General features: G+C 34.6%; 1 protein-coding gene across 1 annotated transcript in view; it reads left to right on the top strand.

The window, feature by feature from the left end:
• Positions 1 to 19,843, top strand: part of LOC114663345 (aryl hydrocarbon receptor-like) — a 206,666-nt gene that overhangs the window by 79,045 nt on the left and 107,778 nt on the right. Inside the window, 1 exon segment of the mRNA XM_028817017.2 lies at positions 16,212 to 16,312. Within this exon segment, the coding sequence (XP_028672850.1) occupies positions 16,212 to 16,312 (101 nt within the window).

The raw sequence follows: 19,843 nt of genomic DNA, 5'->3' as shown, positions 1-19,843 counted from the left end.
AAAAATGTTGGATGAAGGAAGTGTGTTAAGTGCCCTTTAAAGATCTGCATTTCTGCAATGAAAATGTTGTGAGTTGGCCTGTTGGAAACACATTCTTCAAAGCCTCAGTGATATAAATCAAAGGCAGACAAGAATTTGGCAATGGTAGCTGTTTTCCAACTCCAGCTGAATTGCACTACACGTCTCAAACTTCCCAAATTTACCGAAAGTTGCATTTATTGTGCATTTCCATTTTTTTCTTTCAGAGTAAATTCAGCTAACATTATGCAGTCATAAATATGTGGCATATTTAGTTATGCTGTTATTTAATTTGTTTTCTTGACTTTTTTTTATTGAAGAATACTTTTTGTTGCATGAAGCACAGCATACAGAAAGTAACTCTACAACTAAAATTGCGATTTCATTTGAAGGTTGCACAGTAGTTTTTTGTTTTCTAAAATCATCTTTTAGTAGTTGTTGCAATATTATTGAATTAGTTGATTTTTGCTTTAATACAGCTTTTTATTATGTTGTTACCAGGATTAAGATTGCGTACCAGCTTTTGATATTCATCTGCTGTAAACATCATACATACTGTACAGTGTTTACAAAAATAAAGTAATGCAATCTGTACCTTTTTTCTTTTAATATTGTACAGAAAGTCATTAAGAGCACTTTATTCCTATTCTTTTGTAAAGACTTTACCAGAAACATTTTCCTGATATACAGAACCAATATTGCACATACACTTTGTTACATGTGATTTCCTTAACAGACCTTTTTTTGACTGGATAATCTCATATGGATTTTTCCTACCCTCCAAACTCATCATATTTGCCATAATTTGCCATATTTGTATAATTCTTTTGTTCTGAGTGTTTCTGAAGTTCATTGTATACAGCAATAATCTTGCTTATTGATGATCATGATTTCATAAAACTTAACAACTAAAATGTGTTTTGTCCAGAAGTAGATGCTTTGCTTTGACATAAAATGCACAGGCAAGTTAAATGATGTTTCAGAGTTACACGAGGTGCCAGTTGTTTAGACAAATTCATACATCTTCACCCTATATGATTTAACTAAAGCTGAAGGTTACAGCCACTATGTATTGCTTTACCAAACAAATAACAGCTGTTGTTAGATAACTCAAGTAGTTTTCTGTGAATTGTATTTAGTTTTGAGAGATAAACTGTTGCAAATTAATTTGTTTTTTTTCTTCATATTGCACACCTCTCTGAATAAACCCAGGATGTTGCCTGTTTCAAAAAAAATGTAGTTAAAGAGAAGATTTTAAAAATCCAGTGTTCAGAACAAAATTGCATTGCATTGTATTGTGTCCATATTGAAAACATATAAGGCTATATGCTGTACATAATCTGCAAACCGATCTTAAAAGCTAGGTTCTTAATTCTCCTATTCCATCCAGCCATTTTCTAAACCAGAGCACGGGCATGGGGAAACTAGAGATTATCCTAGCAGGCATTGTGTACAAGGTACAAACGGTCCTTGTACAGGGCACTAGCCCATAATAATTACATTGGTAAACATAGTAGATTTAGTTTAAATGACATTGCAATAAAGAAAGTACAAAAAGTGTTCACAGATAATTTTTCCCTTGATGATTGAATAGAGTCCCCAGCCTTTAGCCTCTGTACATCCCAGCAGTGGCACATGTTTCTGACTGGTGAAGTGAGATGAACTAGCATTTGCTTTGTCTTCATTGATGACACAACCATATTACAGTATGGTGTTGTTTAATTGTGTGATGAGAGAATCTGATCAAAGTGCCAGTTTTGTCAAGGTTCACAGTAGTACAATGTGAATGAAAAAAGAACTGGAAGGAATTAGTAACAACCAATCTCAAATATTGCCACATTTATTAAAAACCTTATATGTAGCCCCATCAACAGGTCTAAAGATATTATCTGTGACACTGAATTCTAAGACTAGTTACAAATCTCTTGTAGACATAGGTATGTCATCTCTAGTTTGGCCAAGCCACCTAAGAGTTTTATATATCTTGGGATTTTTTAGGTGACTTGCTCCTTGTAATTGCAGTATACACTCTGGCATTAGTATTTCTATAAGGTAAAAGAAAGCTTAATTATAAATAATTCCTCAGGTTAAAAAGTGGCTTTTAATACTGTCTGTAGAAGCCGATGTACTGCTGGACTTATATGGTCCTACTTCTTAGTTCTAATCATGATCCCTTCTGCCATGTTGTCCAATAATTTTGGAGCAACATGTGAAAGTATTTAAACTATTATGCTAGTCAATTAGAGTAGTCACAATACCAAAATTTCAAACTTTGATACAATATTAAAAAAAGTATTGAAATTCAAAACCATTTTCAATACCCAGTGCAGTATATTATGCAACTCAATAAAAAAAAACACTTTTTTATTTATATAAATTTAATTCTTTATTCGTTAAAATCTTTATTAAAACAAATAAAGAAAATTTTAGTCATTAAATACAAATACTTAGTGTAGTATTTTGTAAAATATTGAGTAAAGATTTATAAACCATAAGTAAAGAAGATCGAATCTGGTCAACAGATTTTTTTACAGTGATGAAAATACTGTTATTAAGATAGTACAATGAAATGTTACAAATATTATTAAATAATGATTGAATAAGTATTGCAGTTATTTATAAACAATATATATACAGTATAAAATGTTTAAAACAAGCATTAAATAAACATTCAAGGAAAAAGAACATGAATGTGGTCTTTGGTACACAGTTGTTCAGAAAAGTCACACACAGACTACTGATATATTTAAAGGCTTTGCATAAATGAAAATAGTGCACATTTCATTTGTGCGTGAATAAACTACATTGTTTTTATAACTTCCACAATTTTGCAAGAAAGATTAGCATGTCAATGTGCTCTTCCATGGGCCATGCTTTTGCTGGATTGCAAATGAGCTCTGACATACCAAATGCGCAGTCTGTGAACACTCTGAAGCACTGCTGGAAGGTTATGAGCACTCAGAGGAGTCAAGCCACTCTTATGAAATTGAGCACTGTACGTTTATAGCACCTTACATTATATAGTAAATGTGATAAAATTTAATTTTAAAATTGCACAATATAAAATAAAAGAGAGTAAAACGCTATGGCAGTACACATCGCGGGAACAATTTAATATCAGTGGAGCAAAGGGGCCCCAGTACTTAAGACTGTAGCCAATGAATGGACAGCACACAATAAAACTGGCCTACAGGTTAAAAATAATTGCAGACCCCTGTCTTAATTTGTTATATGTTTAGCTGACTACAAAAAACATTTTGCGCTATATAAATGTAATGAATTATTATTATTATTATTATTATTTTAACCTTTAGAAAAAAAATGTATGTTACATCCCTTCTTCAAATGCAGCAGTTTAAAGATTTATACTTATTAATGTTTCCAAAATGTAAAAATCGGATAGCTCGAAATTTTTTGTTTATTGACTTGTATGGAGATCCTTTAAGCAGAGCCAATCAACCCATTAAGTGACACAAGTGTCCACCTGGGTCGCTATTTAGGGTTAATTATTGGGACATCAAGGGGGACTGTCACACCTAGGGCTCCATATAGGCTTTGACTGCCATTGCCTTGAAGTGCATCACTAAATTGATTGTGTTGTTCTCTTTAGTTGATATCAAACTTTAGCGGTAACAAATTTTGCCTATAGGCTTTCATGTTATCTTGTGGTTTTCTGTCTCCATTTGCCAAAAAGCTGAAGTAATCCCAGATACCACTCTGATTCCTCTTTTTGTCTGTTAAGGGGGATAGTGAAGGTTCCAGAGCCACTGAAGTTGCCATATTAAAACCTGAGAGTGGGTGGAAACAGGCCTGCCACTCTATCCATGCTGACCCAGTAGTGTGTTTGTAATGCAAGTTGCAGAATCGACACCATGAAAAAGAGTATTGAAGTCATTTTAAAATGTTACAATCAAATGTTAACAATATTTCAATACTTTTGACAAACCCTAAAGTCAATTTTTCTACGTTCAAATATACATTTTTTCTGTATCCTACATTATTAATAAGCCATCTTAATTTTATATGATTTTTAAGATGAGAAAAGCAGACATTGATAAAATTTTAAAACATGATGTCTAAAGGTTAAATCTTTGTCAACCATAACTCTTAAATCTTTCTGTGTATACTTCAAAAGTAAAACATGCCCTTTAGTCTATAAATAGGACATTTCTGATGGTTGGTAGTAGAAAGTAGAAGAGAGTCATTAAGAAAAAATAACCCACAGCTTGTCAAGACAGTCTCCGGTTCAGTTTGGATGCGAGGAGAAAGTTATGGCTGCTGAGTCACTTGTTGTTTAGTAAAACTATTTCACAGCATTGTATCACTTTTTATGAAAAGTATTCTAAAATGTACTTTTTTTTTTTTTTTAACTTAGCTCAAATTGATTATGATATAAAATAATTTACAGTGTAGGGGACCCAGAACATTGCGTTAATATTAGGCAGGAGATTTCTTCAGAAAGGCTGCAAGTTTATGACCGGTTCCAATAATACTATATATACCTTAACCTTTACACTGGGATGTTGAAACTTCACATGACAAGATGTGATTTGAAGCCTGGTTGCTCCAAACTGATAGTGCAGTATAAATGCACTTTCTGCCGGGCTTCATTTCCAGTACAGGGATGCTTAATTTTATTATTGTAATGGTACAGGACATTTGAATAAGACTGGTATATCTGCTTTGTCATGTATCTTTCTATCCTGTCCGACAAAGAATGCTTTTGGACTGGAATAATTGTAGCTATATACATGCTTTTTTGTAGCTATATGTATACTTTATTCTCCTGTTCCACTAGTGATGCTTTCACTTGTTCTTTTCTTTAGAATAATTATTATGCATTCCTCCTTCCGCTGATTTAAAGAATTCAAACAAACAGGTATACGCATTCCTCCTTCCGCTGATTTAAAGAATTCAAACAAAAATGTATACAGTAATCCCTCCTCCATCGCGGGGGTTGCGTTCCAGAGCCACCCGCGAAATAAGAAAATCCGCGAAGTAGAAACTATATGTTTATATGGTTATTTTTAGATTGTCATGCTTGGGTCACAGATTTGCGCAGAAACACAGGAGGTTGTAGAGAGACAGGAACGTTATTCAAACACTGCAAACAAACATTTGTCTCTTTTTCAAAAGTTTAAACTGTGCTCCATGACAAGACAGAGATGACAGTTCTGTCTCACAATTAAAAGAATGCAAACATATCTTCCTCTTCAAAGGAGTGCGTGTCAGGAGCACAGAATGTCACATAGAGAAAACAATCTCTAGCAAACAAATCAATAGGGCTGTTTGGCTTTTAAGTATGCGAAGCACCGCGGCACAAAGCTGTTGAAGGCGGCAGCTCACACCCCCTCCGTCAGGAGCAGGGAGAGAGATAGAGAGAGACAGAGTTTGTTTTTCAGTCAAAAATCAATACGTGCCCTTCGAGCTTTTAAGTATGCGAAGCACCGTGCAGCATGTCATTTCAGGAAGCAGCTGCACAAAAGATAGCAACGTGAAGATAATCTTTCAGCATTTTTAGACAAGCGTCCGTATCATCTAGGTGTGCGAACAGCCCCCCTGCTCAATCCCCATACGTCAGGATCAGAGAAAGTCTGCGCAAGAGAGAAATAGAGAAAAGTAAGCAATCTAGCTTCTCAGCCATCTGCCAATAGCGTCCCTTGTATGAAATCAACTGGGCAAACCAACTGAGGAAGCATGTACCAGAAATTAAAAGACCCATTGTCCGCAGAAATCCGCGAACCAGCAAAAAATCTGCGATATATATTTAAATATGCTTACATATAAAATCCGCGATGGAGTGAAGCCGCGAAAGGCGAAGCGCGATATAGCGAGGGATCACTGTATATGAATGGTGCTGCTGTTGCCTTTTTTTATTATGCTTGCTGTACGATAAAAAAGAAAATGTGAACGTTTTTCAGAAGCTTTAGATTTAATACATGACACCCAAAAATGCTGTTCATTGCTGTTTATCAGAAGGTGAAAAGAATAGTCATTTTGTTTGCAAAAGTAATGTAAAGATCGAGTGTGACCAAATGTGAAACAAAATGTCACAGTATGAATACGTAAAATAGTTCCTTTAAATGTGCACTCCAATCTAGTGTGTGTAAGAATCTCTAATGAAGCAGCTTTAAGAGGAAGCAGGTCTCTTTAACTTTCAACTATACCAGCTTTCTTGCTTCTAGACTCTTGGTATGTTATTTTTGGTCAGTATAAGTAGCAGTTATAGCCTAACTCTTAAATTTAAGAGCTTAATTCACTGATGGTTTGCCATTTAAATCCAACTATTGAGTTGTTTCTAAAGCCAGGAGTCAAACATGTAGCTGCAAATTGTACATGATTTTATCTTTTTGTGGCTGCTCAGTGCACTATTTTTCAGTATGCCTATGATTTGTCTGCTCTTCCCTCAAAGTTTTAGGATCACTTCTTGCTTAAACCAAAAGGGGTCAATGTGAAAGGCCTCTGGAATTCTATAGACACCCTCAGTTTATCAATGACCTTCTAGGTATAATACATTATTCTTGTTTGAAAAGCATCAGGACCCTTAGCCATGGATTTTGTAGATACTAGTTTTTCTGTCAGTCTTCTAACCCCAAGTGCACATTAGAACATGTTGAAGGTCCCTTACCTTTTTCTAACAAACTGCAGTTTGCAATTTATTGCATCCAACATTGTATTTTTTTCTCTACCATATTTTATATTCATGTATATATTTTTTATCGATTTTTATTAAAAGCAAGTAACATTCCATACATTCAAGTCAAACTTAACAAGACTAAATTCAATTCAACCCTCACCCAACAGCCAGAGTAAGATTTTTAAGAGTAGAAATGAGGGAAGAGAATCCTTTCCCCCAATGTAAATGCTTATTCTAAAATGTTATTGGTTAGATCCTGCCAGGTTTTAAAAAAGTTTTAAACCAATCCTCTTAGTGAGAATTAGATTTTTTCCAATTTCAAATATTATATAACATCATATATAAGTGACTGACTTAAGAGGTGAGCTAGGATTCTTCCAGTTGAGCAAGATAAGTCTACATGCTAGTAGTGAAGTAAAGGCAAATACAGTTTGTTTGTCCTTTTCCACTTTTAGCCCATCTGGGAGTACACCAAACATTAGGAGGGATTGTGATGCCAAGGCTTTCTGATAGGTTTTTGTTAAGAATGATGTAGATTTGGTGCACAACCTAAACATGTGGCCCAGTGAGGCTGGAGCTCAATTGCAACATTTGATGGTTGTATCTTGCCCTGAAAACATTTTGGACAATTTTAAACAAGATGGATGTGCTTGATGAAAGATTTTAAGTTGTATAATTGAATGTTTTACACATATGGCGCTAGAGTGAATTCTGTGTGTGGCTGCCTTCCACTCCTTTTCTGAAATGTTTAGTAAGAGATCCTTTTCCCACTGTATTCTGGGATCTTTGAAAGGAAGGGACTTTAAACTGTTTTTATATATTATAGAAATGCTGTCTTAGTCTTCAAGACTAATCAATATTTATTCTGGAATAGAAATAGGTGGGAGTTGAGGAAAATTGGGCAAATTTAATTTAGCAAAGTTTCTAATTTGGAGATAGTGGAAAAATTGTGTTGATGGGAAGCTAAATTTGGAGTATAATTGTTCGTAGGATGCAAAGCCATTATCTATATACAGATCTCTAAATGATTTAATCCCATTCGTTTTCCAAACATTTTAAACTGTGTAAGTTTGAGAGGGTGGAAAAGGGTAGTTATTGTGTAGAGGTGCCACAGATAAAAGCTTCTCTGTCTTCAAGTGCTTTGTACATTGGTTCCATATTCTGAGTGAATGAAGGACAATTGAGTTGTTAGTATATTGACGATAACTTGTATTTACTGGGGTACAAAGCAAGGAATACAAAGAAGTATTGCAGGATTGTAGTTCTATCTCGCACGAAGCTTGTATGTGTTCATCTATTTGAGTCAATGTCCAGGTTTTTATAGCTTGTATATTTGCCGCCCAGTAATAAAACAAAGTTGGGTAGAGACATGCCACCTTCTGCTTTAGGTTGTTGTATGGTCGCCCTTTAGATGCATGGATGTTTTGAATTCCAAATAAATGAGGTTATGATTGATTCTAATTTCTTTAAAAAAGATTTGTTGATGTATATGGGGATTCTTTGAAATAGAAAAAGAAGGATGTTCATCTTAATGGTGTTAATTTTCCCTGCTAAAGTAAAATGGGCAGTAGACCACCTATGTACATCTTGTTTACGTTTTTCCATGCAGACTGCAAAATTTTTGTTGAAAAAGAGCTTTATATTTTCTTGTGATGTTTACCCCTAGGTATTTAAACTGATCTGCAATGATAAAAGGGAAGGTGTCCAATCTAGTGTTGTGTGGTAGAGAGTTCACTGGAAAAAGCACACTTCATTCAAATTAATTTTGAGTCCAGGTATCTTTTGAAATTCTGCTAGTTCTGTTAGGACTGTAGGCACAGAGTTTTGTAGTCCCAGAGATTGACAAACGTCATTGATTTCTGCTCCCCTTGATTGGCTATTGAGGAAAAAAAGCAGTTTCAGAAAATAGACTAATTCCTAAAGTTTATCAGAATGATGCACTGTTACAAAATTGCAGTACAGTAATGTTTTTAGTATGTGTATAATCATTGTCCCTCAAATAATTATTTGTTCTGTCATATACTGGTGTTTACAACAGTACTTCCTTCAGAATGTTTTCTGGATCAATTTCTTTTGTACTTTTAATGTTAGTGTGTAGTTAATGCATATTGTAGTTGTGTTTAGTGAGCATGGGAATTTGATGACTACCCATTTGAAATATCTGTTCGTTCCTAGTGGCCTTTCAGAAAAAAAAGTAAACAACAACACTTAGGCTACTACATTTGCAGTATGTTCAATATTGTTTTTTAAACTTAGTATACATATACCAAGGAGCTAATTTTTTTTTTTGTCACATATTTCATAATCACAATGTTTTGGTGATTTATAAAGTCCTGGTGAGGCATGGCAGATACTATGTTTTGCGTGCTTTAAGCCTTGGTGATTATACAGACTCCCAGGAGGGGAAGAGACTTTGTTGCGTGATTAATCTAGAACAGACTTGTTGAACTCTTGACTCTACTAGAGGGGTTATGAAACAATTTGATAGTTGTTGGCTCAAACTACAAACTTTGACCTGTTTGGCTAAATAGCAGGGGACTTGCCAAAAGTTGATATAAACCAGTACTGAGGAAATTCTTAAGGGCTGTATTCTGGGATTGCATGTTAAACAATTATAGGACTGTGTTAAAGATAGTATCTTAACCTATTGCAAAAAATATTAAAACTATAAGTATCTGCCCAAAATGAACAATTCCCAGTCAGTAACACAAGTGAAATATTCAGTTTGGTTTGTTATTGTATTCTGTTAAGAAGGTCTTAAAGGAAACCTTTTACGTACTTCCTTTTATAATTGATATATGTATTTACATATAGGCTTATGATGGTTTCTCCTTTCCAAAGCCAGTGGTTGCACTATTTGCATCATTTTACCATGATAGGGGAACTCCTTTTCATTGTATGCAATTTATGTTTAATGAAACATAAAACCAACATTTCTTTGACTGCTGTTAAAGGTTGAAATTTTTTTATATTGGCAAAGTATTTATTTTTTTTAACCCTAATGTTACTTAATTGAATTGTGTTTTGCTTTTTGTTTTACCAGGCAGTGTTAATTTAATGTTTTTGGTGTTTCATTAACAGCAGCTTTGTGTGGTGTCACAAGTTGATGCCAGCTCCTAGGATTCCATTTTGGTCCTTTTGTGCTTTTTTTTTTACCTCTATTTATGACACACAAAGCTTGTGTTGGATAAACTCGTCCAAAAACAGTTATTTCAGGTTATTGCTGCTGAAAGTGTCTCTAAATGCTACTGAATCATTGGGTTTGCTTACTCGTTCACACATGGGTTCTGAATGTAGGCTTATTTTTTGTTGAATAAATAATTAAATAATTACAAAGTAAAACCTGTTTGCAGATCTGTAAGTGAAGACTAGACATTTGTACTTATATTGTGATATTAAAACCAAACATTTTTTTGTTCTTTGTTTCGCCTTATACAATTTCTTGTATTAGGAATTTGGTAGTTTTCGCATACCCCTTGGGGTCAGAGCGCAGGGTCAGCCATTGTACAGCGCCCCTGGAGCAATTACAGGTTAAGGGCCTTGCTCAAGGGCCCAGCAGAGCAGGATCTCTTTTTGGCAGTGACGGGGATTTGAACCGGCAACCTTCGGGATACCAGCGCAGATCCTTAGCCTCAGAGCCACCACTCCGCCCATTGGAACATTGGAACAGTGTTTACTTTTTTGTAAATTGTGCAAGATTATCAACTTTATTAACATTTAGTATATGTATTAAAAACAGCAGTGCAAATGAATATAAACTCAGAAAATCCAGAGTTGAGTTTGATTTGATAATGAATAAGTTTAGATGAATCAGGTTTTAGATTAATTAGTATTCTTGCAAGTTCAAGAAAGCTGAGTATTGAACAGAAGTGGAAAAACTTTTTTTTTTCCTCACAAAAGTATCCCATAGCCTTAATACTGTGCTGTGGAATTCTATGGACTACTCCTAATAATTCCATTTAACTTTAACTCTAGTAATTCTGGTGATGATTTCTTTGGCAACATGTTCAGACAGACCAGGCCATTCTATCCTCCGCATCGTCAAGTCAACTTTATTTATAAAGCACTTTACATACAACAGCCGCTGACCCTTCTAAACCCTCCTGGGTAATTCTCAAATACATTACAATCAGAACATAAAATCCATTCATTGTTTCCTGGGTCTGCATTGGATCCAGTGGCCAAGATCACCTCAACTATCTTCTGACCCTATCTGCTACATAGGAAACCCCGTTTTGTTTGTTTATTTCCTCAATCTTATCTTTCAGTCATTGCCTAGAGCTCACGACAGTACTGTGGGTTAAGGATGGTGATGTAATTGACTATAGTAATTTACTTCACTCTTTGGTACCATTGTTTGGTACAATGTTTGCTAACTTATGCCTCTTCACTAACTTGTAGATCAGTCTCATTATCACTTCTCCCCGACCCTTGAGCAGGATTCTGAGGTACTTGAATTTTCTGCTGGAGATTCCCGGCACATAACACTCAACTGCAAACCAAGAAGACCATTGTCTTCTGCATACAATTCAGATGAGATCAAGAGGACATTGTCTTTTGCATACAGCACAGATGTAATTTTTAGGTTCCCAAACTGGATACTTTTCAAGCCCTCAACTGTACCATGGTATGTTTTCAATGAAATTCATGAGCAGGATTAGAGAAAAATTATATTACTTCAAAACAGAAAAGATCACACTTTCACTTTTTATTTAGAGTACTGACTTGTTGGATTAAATATAATTTCCATGCCCATGGTTTTAAGTAAACTATTAGTTTCAAAATGTATGTCCTTTTTTCTCTTTGGGGAAGTGGGTACTTCCAAGTACCTCATCAGTGTGTGTATGTGGGCATATGTACATGGTTATTTGAGGCTGTAAGATGTGGCCTGTTCCTTGAGTTGTTTAAGAGTGCTGTTCACCTCAGCAACCACAAGTGAGGTTGGTGGGCAACCAATTATGCTGTGTATTTGCCACAAGTCTCTTTCTTTTGTTTAATAATGTAGAGTAAAATCATAGCAAGGTGTAGGATCTAGCCTTGTACACAAAAAATATATATATATTTTTTTTACAATCAGAAGATAAACATTTGTATTTTTTTAATACAGTATGTTATGTTCTTACCCAAGGTGACATTTTTTGATTTTTTAAAATAATGCCTTATTTTATAAAGTTTTTTAAAACAGCCTTTTAATATTCTTCAAATATATCTTGAAAGTGATTAGAATTGCAGAAATAAGTAAGCACTGTGGAATCTGGCCTTTAAGTTGATTAAAGATCGATTCACAATTGTGACTTTGTAAGGTATATTGTGACTGAACTCTCCCTGGGCCAATAGATCAGTTTGTCTTGTATTTGTTTTGTAAAGTTATGTGTTACTTAGAATGTTTCTAGGCCTTTTACCTGTGTTAATTTACACATGGTAAGTTGAAGCACGTCATTATATCTTGTTTATGTATTTTCAAAAGAGATTTTCATTTTTACTTTTGTTCTCCTGGTCTGTTTTCCCATTTAGCTTTCCTATGAGCAAAATCTGGTATCTGGGCAGTATGGTGACACAGTTGGGCTGATTCTCCTTTATTGGAATAAGCTGGTTTAGAAAAATCTTTAAACAATTCACTGTCCGTCTGCATAGCTGAAGAGTGATAGACAGCCAGAATGCAGGCAAAGAAGGACATATTTTGCATATCTAGCTACATAAAACACAATGTTACCATTGTAGTGAAAAGTTCATGGCCCTGTAAAAATCAGATTGTTAATAACTCGGTTGATAGCCTGTAACCAGCATTTATTACTTAAGCTTAATCTGTTCAGTAAGGAGGAGCATATTCCACAGTAGAATTAATAACAAGCTGCTTAACAAAGTGGATGGTTACAGAATATAGTATTGATCCAGTACTAGTTAGCATCCAGATTTGAAGGTGTTAGCATGAGAATCAATATGTTAGATTCTACAGAAATGAACAAAATGAATAGTATATTTTTTTAAATTTTGTGAGTGCTCGAGCTCCAGAGCACCCGTGGAACTGGTGTCTGTGCATGTGTTTGTATGTGTTCACTTCTTTCTTTTCATTATCTAGCACATGTTCTGCTAGGGCAACAAGCTGTCAGGTGTCTTCACATATACATTTCTTTGAGTACATGAAAGTGTGTCTGCATGTGTCTAGCTCCGTGAATGTGCATACATGTTCAGTACATTTATATAAATTATGTATCTCAAAACTACTCATTCAAAAATTTTGATAAATCAATAGCCCTGGAACCATGACTAAATGGAGCAGCCTGCAAATGAGATAGATGTGCTCGATAAAAGATTTTAAGTTGAATGATTGAATGTTTTGCACGTATGGAGCTAGAGTGAATTCTGTGTGTGGCTGCCTTCCACTCCATTAGTGAAATATTGAGTAAGAGATCCTTTTCCCACTGTGCTCTGGGAACTTTGAAAGGAAGGGACTTTAAAATGTTTTTATATATTATAGAAATGCTGTCCGAGTCCCCAAAACTAATCAATATCTCTTCTGGAACAGAGATAGTGGAAAAATTGTGTTGATAGGAGATTAAATTTAGAGTGTAATTGTTCATAGGATGCAAAGACATTATTTACTGTACATACAAATCTCTAAATGATTTAATCCCATACGTTTTCCAAACATTATATACTGTGTAAGTTTGAGAGGATGAAAAAAGGTGGTTATCATTTAGAGGTGCCACAGATAAAATATTCTCTAACTTATAGTGCTTTGTACATTGGTTCCATATTCTGAGTGAATGAAGGACAAATGGGTTGTTAGTATATTGACAATACCTTGTATTTTCTGGTGTACAAAGCAATGAATATAAAGAAGTGCTTCAGGATTTCATTTCTATTGCAGACCAAGCTAGTGTGTGTTCATCTATATGTGTCAATGTCCAGGTTTTTATAGCTTGTATGTTTGCCACCCAGTAATAAAATTGAAAATTAGGTAGAGCCATGCCACCTTCTGATTTAGGTCATTGTGCGGTCCCCTTTTGAATGCATAGATTTTTTCAATTCCAAATAAATAAGGTTGTCATTGAATCTAATTTCTTAAAAAAAGATTTGTTAATGTATATGGGGATGTTTTGAAATAGGAACAGAAGCTTAGGGAGGATATAGAAAAAGCATCATTTTCAATGAAATTTGTAGTTTTAAGAAGTGAAAATCAATTTTGATTTTCTGTAAACACACACATAGAAATCATGCTAAACTCGACTTTTGTCGATGTTTTAAATTACAATCTGAACTTAACTCTGTATTGGGTAGTACTTTTAAAAATGTTATTTTAAGATATTTGAACAACAGTTAGTCACAGACCCTCCATAACTAACAATGACATTTTTACATCACTTCAATTGGACTCAGCTGTCTGTGAAAGCTATTGAGCCACCACAAGCTTATTTGGGCTGCCCTATTGAATACATGATATTGTGAAGTGTTCTTAAGAAGCATGTATTTAAAGTGGTGCTGTAATTCATGTAATTGCATTCATTATATGAATTTAACTTATTGTTACAAAACCTATATTTTCTTTAAAAAGTGATAACTCTTTGGTGAAGTGAATGTAAATGCACCAACTTTCAAATCAGGTAACGTAAGTCCTTGAATACACCTAAATGTTACACCAAGTGTGGCTTTTCAAAATTTTGAATTATGCCACAATGGGGGAAATAGTTGGGGTGGTTTGACTTTCTCAGTGGGTGCAGTCTAATATAATATGTAGGACGTAGAACATTATGTAGGACGTAGAACATACTGTAGACATAGAAGATATGTGTGCTGTGTGCTGACTGTTTCAGAATAGTTCAGATATCTAGGAGTCACAGCTACAGGGAAGCTTAAGATCTTTTTAAACCTGATTTTGGCAGTTCAATGGAAATAACTAAACAAAATGTCAGTAAATGGTCAACTCTTTACATCTATCTTTTTAATGGCATAGTTAATATAGTTAAAATGAATATCCTCCCTAATTTTTGTTCCTGTTTCAGAGTATGCAGTTCTTTATTAATAAATCCTTTTTGGAAAAAAAAGCTTAACTCCATTATAACATTATTTATATGGAAAACAAAAAGACCTCAAATTAAAACAATAAACTATACAAAGACTAAAAGCAGAAGGCGACATTGCATGCTCAGTCTGATATCTCTTGTACTGGCTTGCAAATATTCTTAATGTGAGATTCTCCCCCACTCCTCTCAGGCAAGTATTATCTCACTCTGGGCTCGAAATCTCTGGATTTAACAGGGCGACTCCTTTTATCTTGGACCTAGGAGTACTTCCGGTGCAATGCCCGATGGAAGCAATTCCAAGTCAGTTGGATGTCCTGTAAAATAGTGGTTACCAATCCCAACAGCTCCCTCTGGTGGCCTTCTCCGGAACCCAACCGTTCTGCCCCACCGGACTGCAATACCCATTATGCCTTGCGGATATCCGTGTGGGAATCCTGTCTGGGTGTGCTGCCATCTAGCATATTGGGAAAGCCACTGCTCTGAATACAATGTCTCCCCCTGTTCCTTAATTACATTGACCACCTGGCTGGGTTATGAACCATGCCCTGTAGTTCTAGTTACCAAGCTAAATGAAGCCCAGATGATTTTGAGATGAAAATAAAATACAAAGACAAAAATGATGAGGATATCAGAAGAAGTGAAAGTGGGAAGAGTTCAGCTTCTTTGGTAGCCTTATCACATCAGATGGATGTTGTATTCAAGAAATTGGGGCTAGGTTTGACAGTTTCAGACAAGCAATCAGAAAGATAAAAAAATAGCTACCAACTAAAAAAAGGCTTTAAAAAGAAGGAAAGAGCTATCGATAAAATATTTAAAAGGTGAAAGAAAATTTAAAAAAAAAAAAGAGTGTCAGAGTGTGGAAAAATGTGTATAAGCCATGGACAATATGAAAGGGAACAAATAAAAGGAACTGGAAATCTTCAAAATGTGGATCTGGCAAAGAGTAATGAAAATCAAATGATGTAATGGAAAACAAATAAAGATGTCTGAGACACAGGTATAAACAACATTGGATGATAAAGGAGAGCAATTACTGTCATTTTCACTTACCTTATAATTGAGAAGCCTTTCTTATAAATGACTGCAAAAGTGAAAATGCCACTGAAGTTATTTCTCCCTTTAACCGTTTACTGTGGTGAGTATTTTGATTCATTTTAGGGAGCAAACTGTGTAAAAAAGGCCGAATTAGACAGAAAATGTAAAGGAAGCATAAGAATTTAAAGTTTTTGCTAAAATGCTAATATTTTTTCATTTCTTACAGCAAGAGATCAAAAAAGGACAGGTCTCTAAACTGTTAAATTAATTCAAAGTAGGAATGTTGTGATTACTGTAAATTTAATTAATCAAATAAAAACCCACAACCACTGGGGTCTTCCTGGACTTATATTGGGAACCACTGCTGTAAAATTATGTCAGGACCTCGACATGATATGTTGTGTAAAAGATGTTATTCCATTTAAGGTACACTGTAGTCTTTTGTAAATTGGATTTGAAGTTATACCTTTGTTAAATCTGGATTTTTTTTATTGTAGTTTCTCTAGAATCAAGCTACAAAACACGTGGTGGAAATGGGCTTCACGGCATTTTGAAGCAATCTGGAGAGGATTTTTTGGAAGGAGAGCTTTTGTTACAGGTAAGCTAAGACTGTTGAGCAGAGTTGTTTCATAAAGGTATATGAAAATTCTGTAAGTAATTCAGTAGGAACAAAATACTGTTCAGAGGTTACACTCAAGTTAAAGAATAGCTTAACATTTTTCAAGCCAAACTTAATTATTTATCACTGGAAATTACATTCTAAAGTGAAGCTTTTTTCATAATTTAATTTAAAAATACAGTGCCTGTGTTTGCAGTTTAAAATGGGCTCCAATGGGCATACGTCCAAACAAAAGACTTACAATTTTACTTGAACACAATTGCCCACAGAAAATTAATGTACATCCTAATTGTGAAAAAATAACTTTTACTTGAAAAATACCAAACTTGCCTGTTAAATAATATTTCCTTTCTATTGCTAAGTTGTTCAAAAATATGATAATTATGTACGGTCTTAAAGAATCTATTAAATTCTTTGCTGGTATTATGACTTCACAGTATATGCATAAACTTGGCTTCACTGATTAAATATAACCTTGGACAGCAAAGATTATGTATCACAATGCATGTCAAACAATGTTTTTGCCATGTCTGTTTATGAACTGAAATGAAGATGAGCATTACTGCCATATTTTTAATTATGTTTATATTGTGCAAAAATAAGACAGTATTGTAAAGATGATTAAAATATGACATATTAACAGTTAAAAAAAAAAATGTATACAACTGTAGATGATTTTTAGGTATTCAGACCCTTAAAATACTTTTAAGTAAATTTTGCCTCATTCAGATATACAGTACAGGAAAAAGAAACACTCATTAAACTTTACACTTTAGGCCAAACAACTTATCAGGAATATGTGCAAACATTCTGACAATGTTCAGAGTTGATATATATACATACAAGGGGGGCTCCGCCCCCTGCTCGCTTCACTCGCCTACCCCTGGTGTTGGGAATCCTAAAATACATTAGTCGAGCTCGTTCGTCTTGGACGGGCTCGTGTTTGGATATCCGTCAGTCGAGCTCGTTCGTTTTGAACCCGTGCCTGCTTTGCTTCCGCAGTTTCAGACACGCGTTGTAGGCGCCTGCGTTCATTGATCTTATCCAGGTGGGCTCGTGTTTGTATCGTTGAGCTGTATTGTGTTTGAATTCGGTGTAAAGCGTTCAGCGGTTTGTACAATCCCAAGCAGCACATTATTCATAACTTCACTCCGCAGTAGTGCCACTCACAATATGGCGGTGACGTCTGCGCCTTCCGTACTATTATTGTGGACCTGAGGGGCCGCTGTAGCCTCTTCCGTTTGAATCTGGGCTGCACCTCAGAATCCTCTTTTTTGTGCGGCTGTGTCATTAGTCGTTAGCTATGGGCGCGTTGTTGCCTCATTTCTCATTCACGTCAGTTGAGCTCTTTCGTTTTTGGGCCGTGACTCCTTCGTTTGCGGTGGATACGACTTCGCTTGCGGTTTATGAGACGTGCGTTGTACGCGCCTGCGCAGTATGTCTCATGGTCCCATCGCCGTGTACCTGCATCCATGCCATCCGGTTTACCATTCTCGGTTAGTAATATGGATATATATATATATATATATATATATATATATATATATATATATATATATATATATATATGTGTATATATATATATGTATATATATATATGTATATAGCATTGCATCTTTCCACATGCACTAACATTCAAAAGTTTGGGTTCACACAGAAATGTTCACGTTTTTGCTAGGAATTGATACAGTACCTTTTATTAAGGCATTACTGGTTTTATAATGGTTATTACTGCTTGAAATGCCTGATTTTTAATTTTTTAATCACATATGGCCATTTTTAGCACCTTCAGCTAGATTTTTAAATCAATTCAATATAATTTTTTTTTATTTTTATTATTGAAATCACACAATATACCATACAAATAGATCAATTTTACAAGAATAGGATTGAAAACAAATCAACCCCCTCCCCTGAGAAAGAGAGCATGGGCAGCAGAATAAAACTTAAACGTAGTAAAAATAAGCAAATAGATAAAATAATAAGTGAATATAGATAAATGGAGAAGAAAAAGAAAAAAAGAGAATAGGGAGAGAATCTGCTTCTTCAGTGCTTTAAAAGCTTATTCTAAAATGTTATTGATTAGATCCTGCCAGGTTTGGAAACATTTCTGCACAGATCCTCTAAGTGAGAATTTTATTTTTTCCAATTTCAAATAGAATTTTTTATATTAAAAAGTATCAACTTAAAATTGATCATTTCTAGGTGACTCCAAACTTTTGAAAGGTAGTGTATACCGCATAAACAGTACTTTTTAATATTTATGTCAACAGTTATATGTACATATTCTATTTTCACGTATTTAGATTCTGGTCCATTTACAAGTTTATTCTGTTGCTCACTGCCATTCTAAATTTTAATCTGTTTGTACACAAACAAAATTATTTGATACCTGAGTACTATTTTAAACATTTTATTCTCTTCCTGTAATATGCTGCTATTGATTGAGTAATCAACTATTTATTGGAACACATGTACCTAATAAAGTAGACACTTAGTAAATAAACAAGATTTTACTGATGTTGCAAGTAATTTCTGCAATTCATGGGCAATGTAGCATTTTCTGTGCTGTATAGGAGAGTTTTTCCAACATTTCTTGTCTGTACGAGGTCCCCCCACCTTATGAACAGTGCTGGACTAGGTAAACACTGTAGAAAATGGATGGGACCAATTGATGTTTTAAGCATTATTAAACCGATGAATGTAAAATATATTTTGAATTTTTACTGCAAAAGGGAGGATGGGTTTGTGATACTGGTTTTGGTAAATGAGCTCACATCAGGAACAGAATAATTTACAACTTTTAGATATAATACACAACATCCAACACACTGTGTTTACTATCAAATTAGTCACCCTCAACTATATTGATTGTAAGTTCAGATTAGTGTTCTTTGCGTGACTTATCTAGATGGAGACACTTTGTCTAGTAGCTTGTAAAGGGGAAACCACTTTCAAAACATTGTTTGATTGTGAGCAGGCTGTACATGTTGAAAGATTTTTTTCCTGACTTAAATTGCTTGCATTTGTATTCAAGCAGCCTTATTCTAAATTTATAACTTTCCGGATACTGGGTGGCCGTATGCATGAGAACTGTTATTTTTATATAATTTCATCATTGTTAAAATACTCTGATATGTTAATAATATACGCCTTTGTTACACCAGTAAAAATTTATTTATACTGTCAATATAATGGAAAAACAGAGTATTTTTTTTGTAATATTGTTTCATTTTTGAACTTTTTTCTGTTGCAATTTCATTTTAAAACTGTATGTGATATTCATTTATTTGTCTTTTGTAGTATTGCACTTTACATTGTCAAGTCTATAAGTTCTTATAAAGCCTTTAACCTTCTAAACAATTTGTTATTTGAGGTTAATATTCCACACATATTTTTTAGTAGGCGTCTGGGTTCATTTCCTGTCCAGGTCTCCCTGATTAACTTGCCCATTCTTTCTGAGTGTATTTTTCTCTATATACTCTGATGCCTTCCACATCCCAAAGGTGT

Source organism: Erpetoichthys calabaricus, chromosome 13, assembly GCF_900747795.2.
Source record: "Erpetoichthys calabaricus chromosome 13, fErpCal1.3, whole genome shotgun sequence".
Taxonomy (NCBI): Eukaryota; Metazoa; Chordata; class Cladistia; order Polypteriformes; family Polypteridae; genus Erpetoichthys; species Erpetoichthys calabaricus.
Note: the sequence above shows the minus strand (reverse complement) of the source record. Positions and strands in the feature narration are given on the sequence as shown.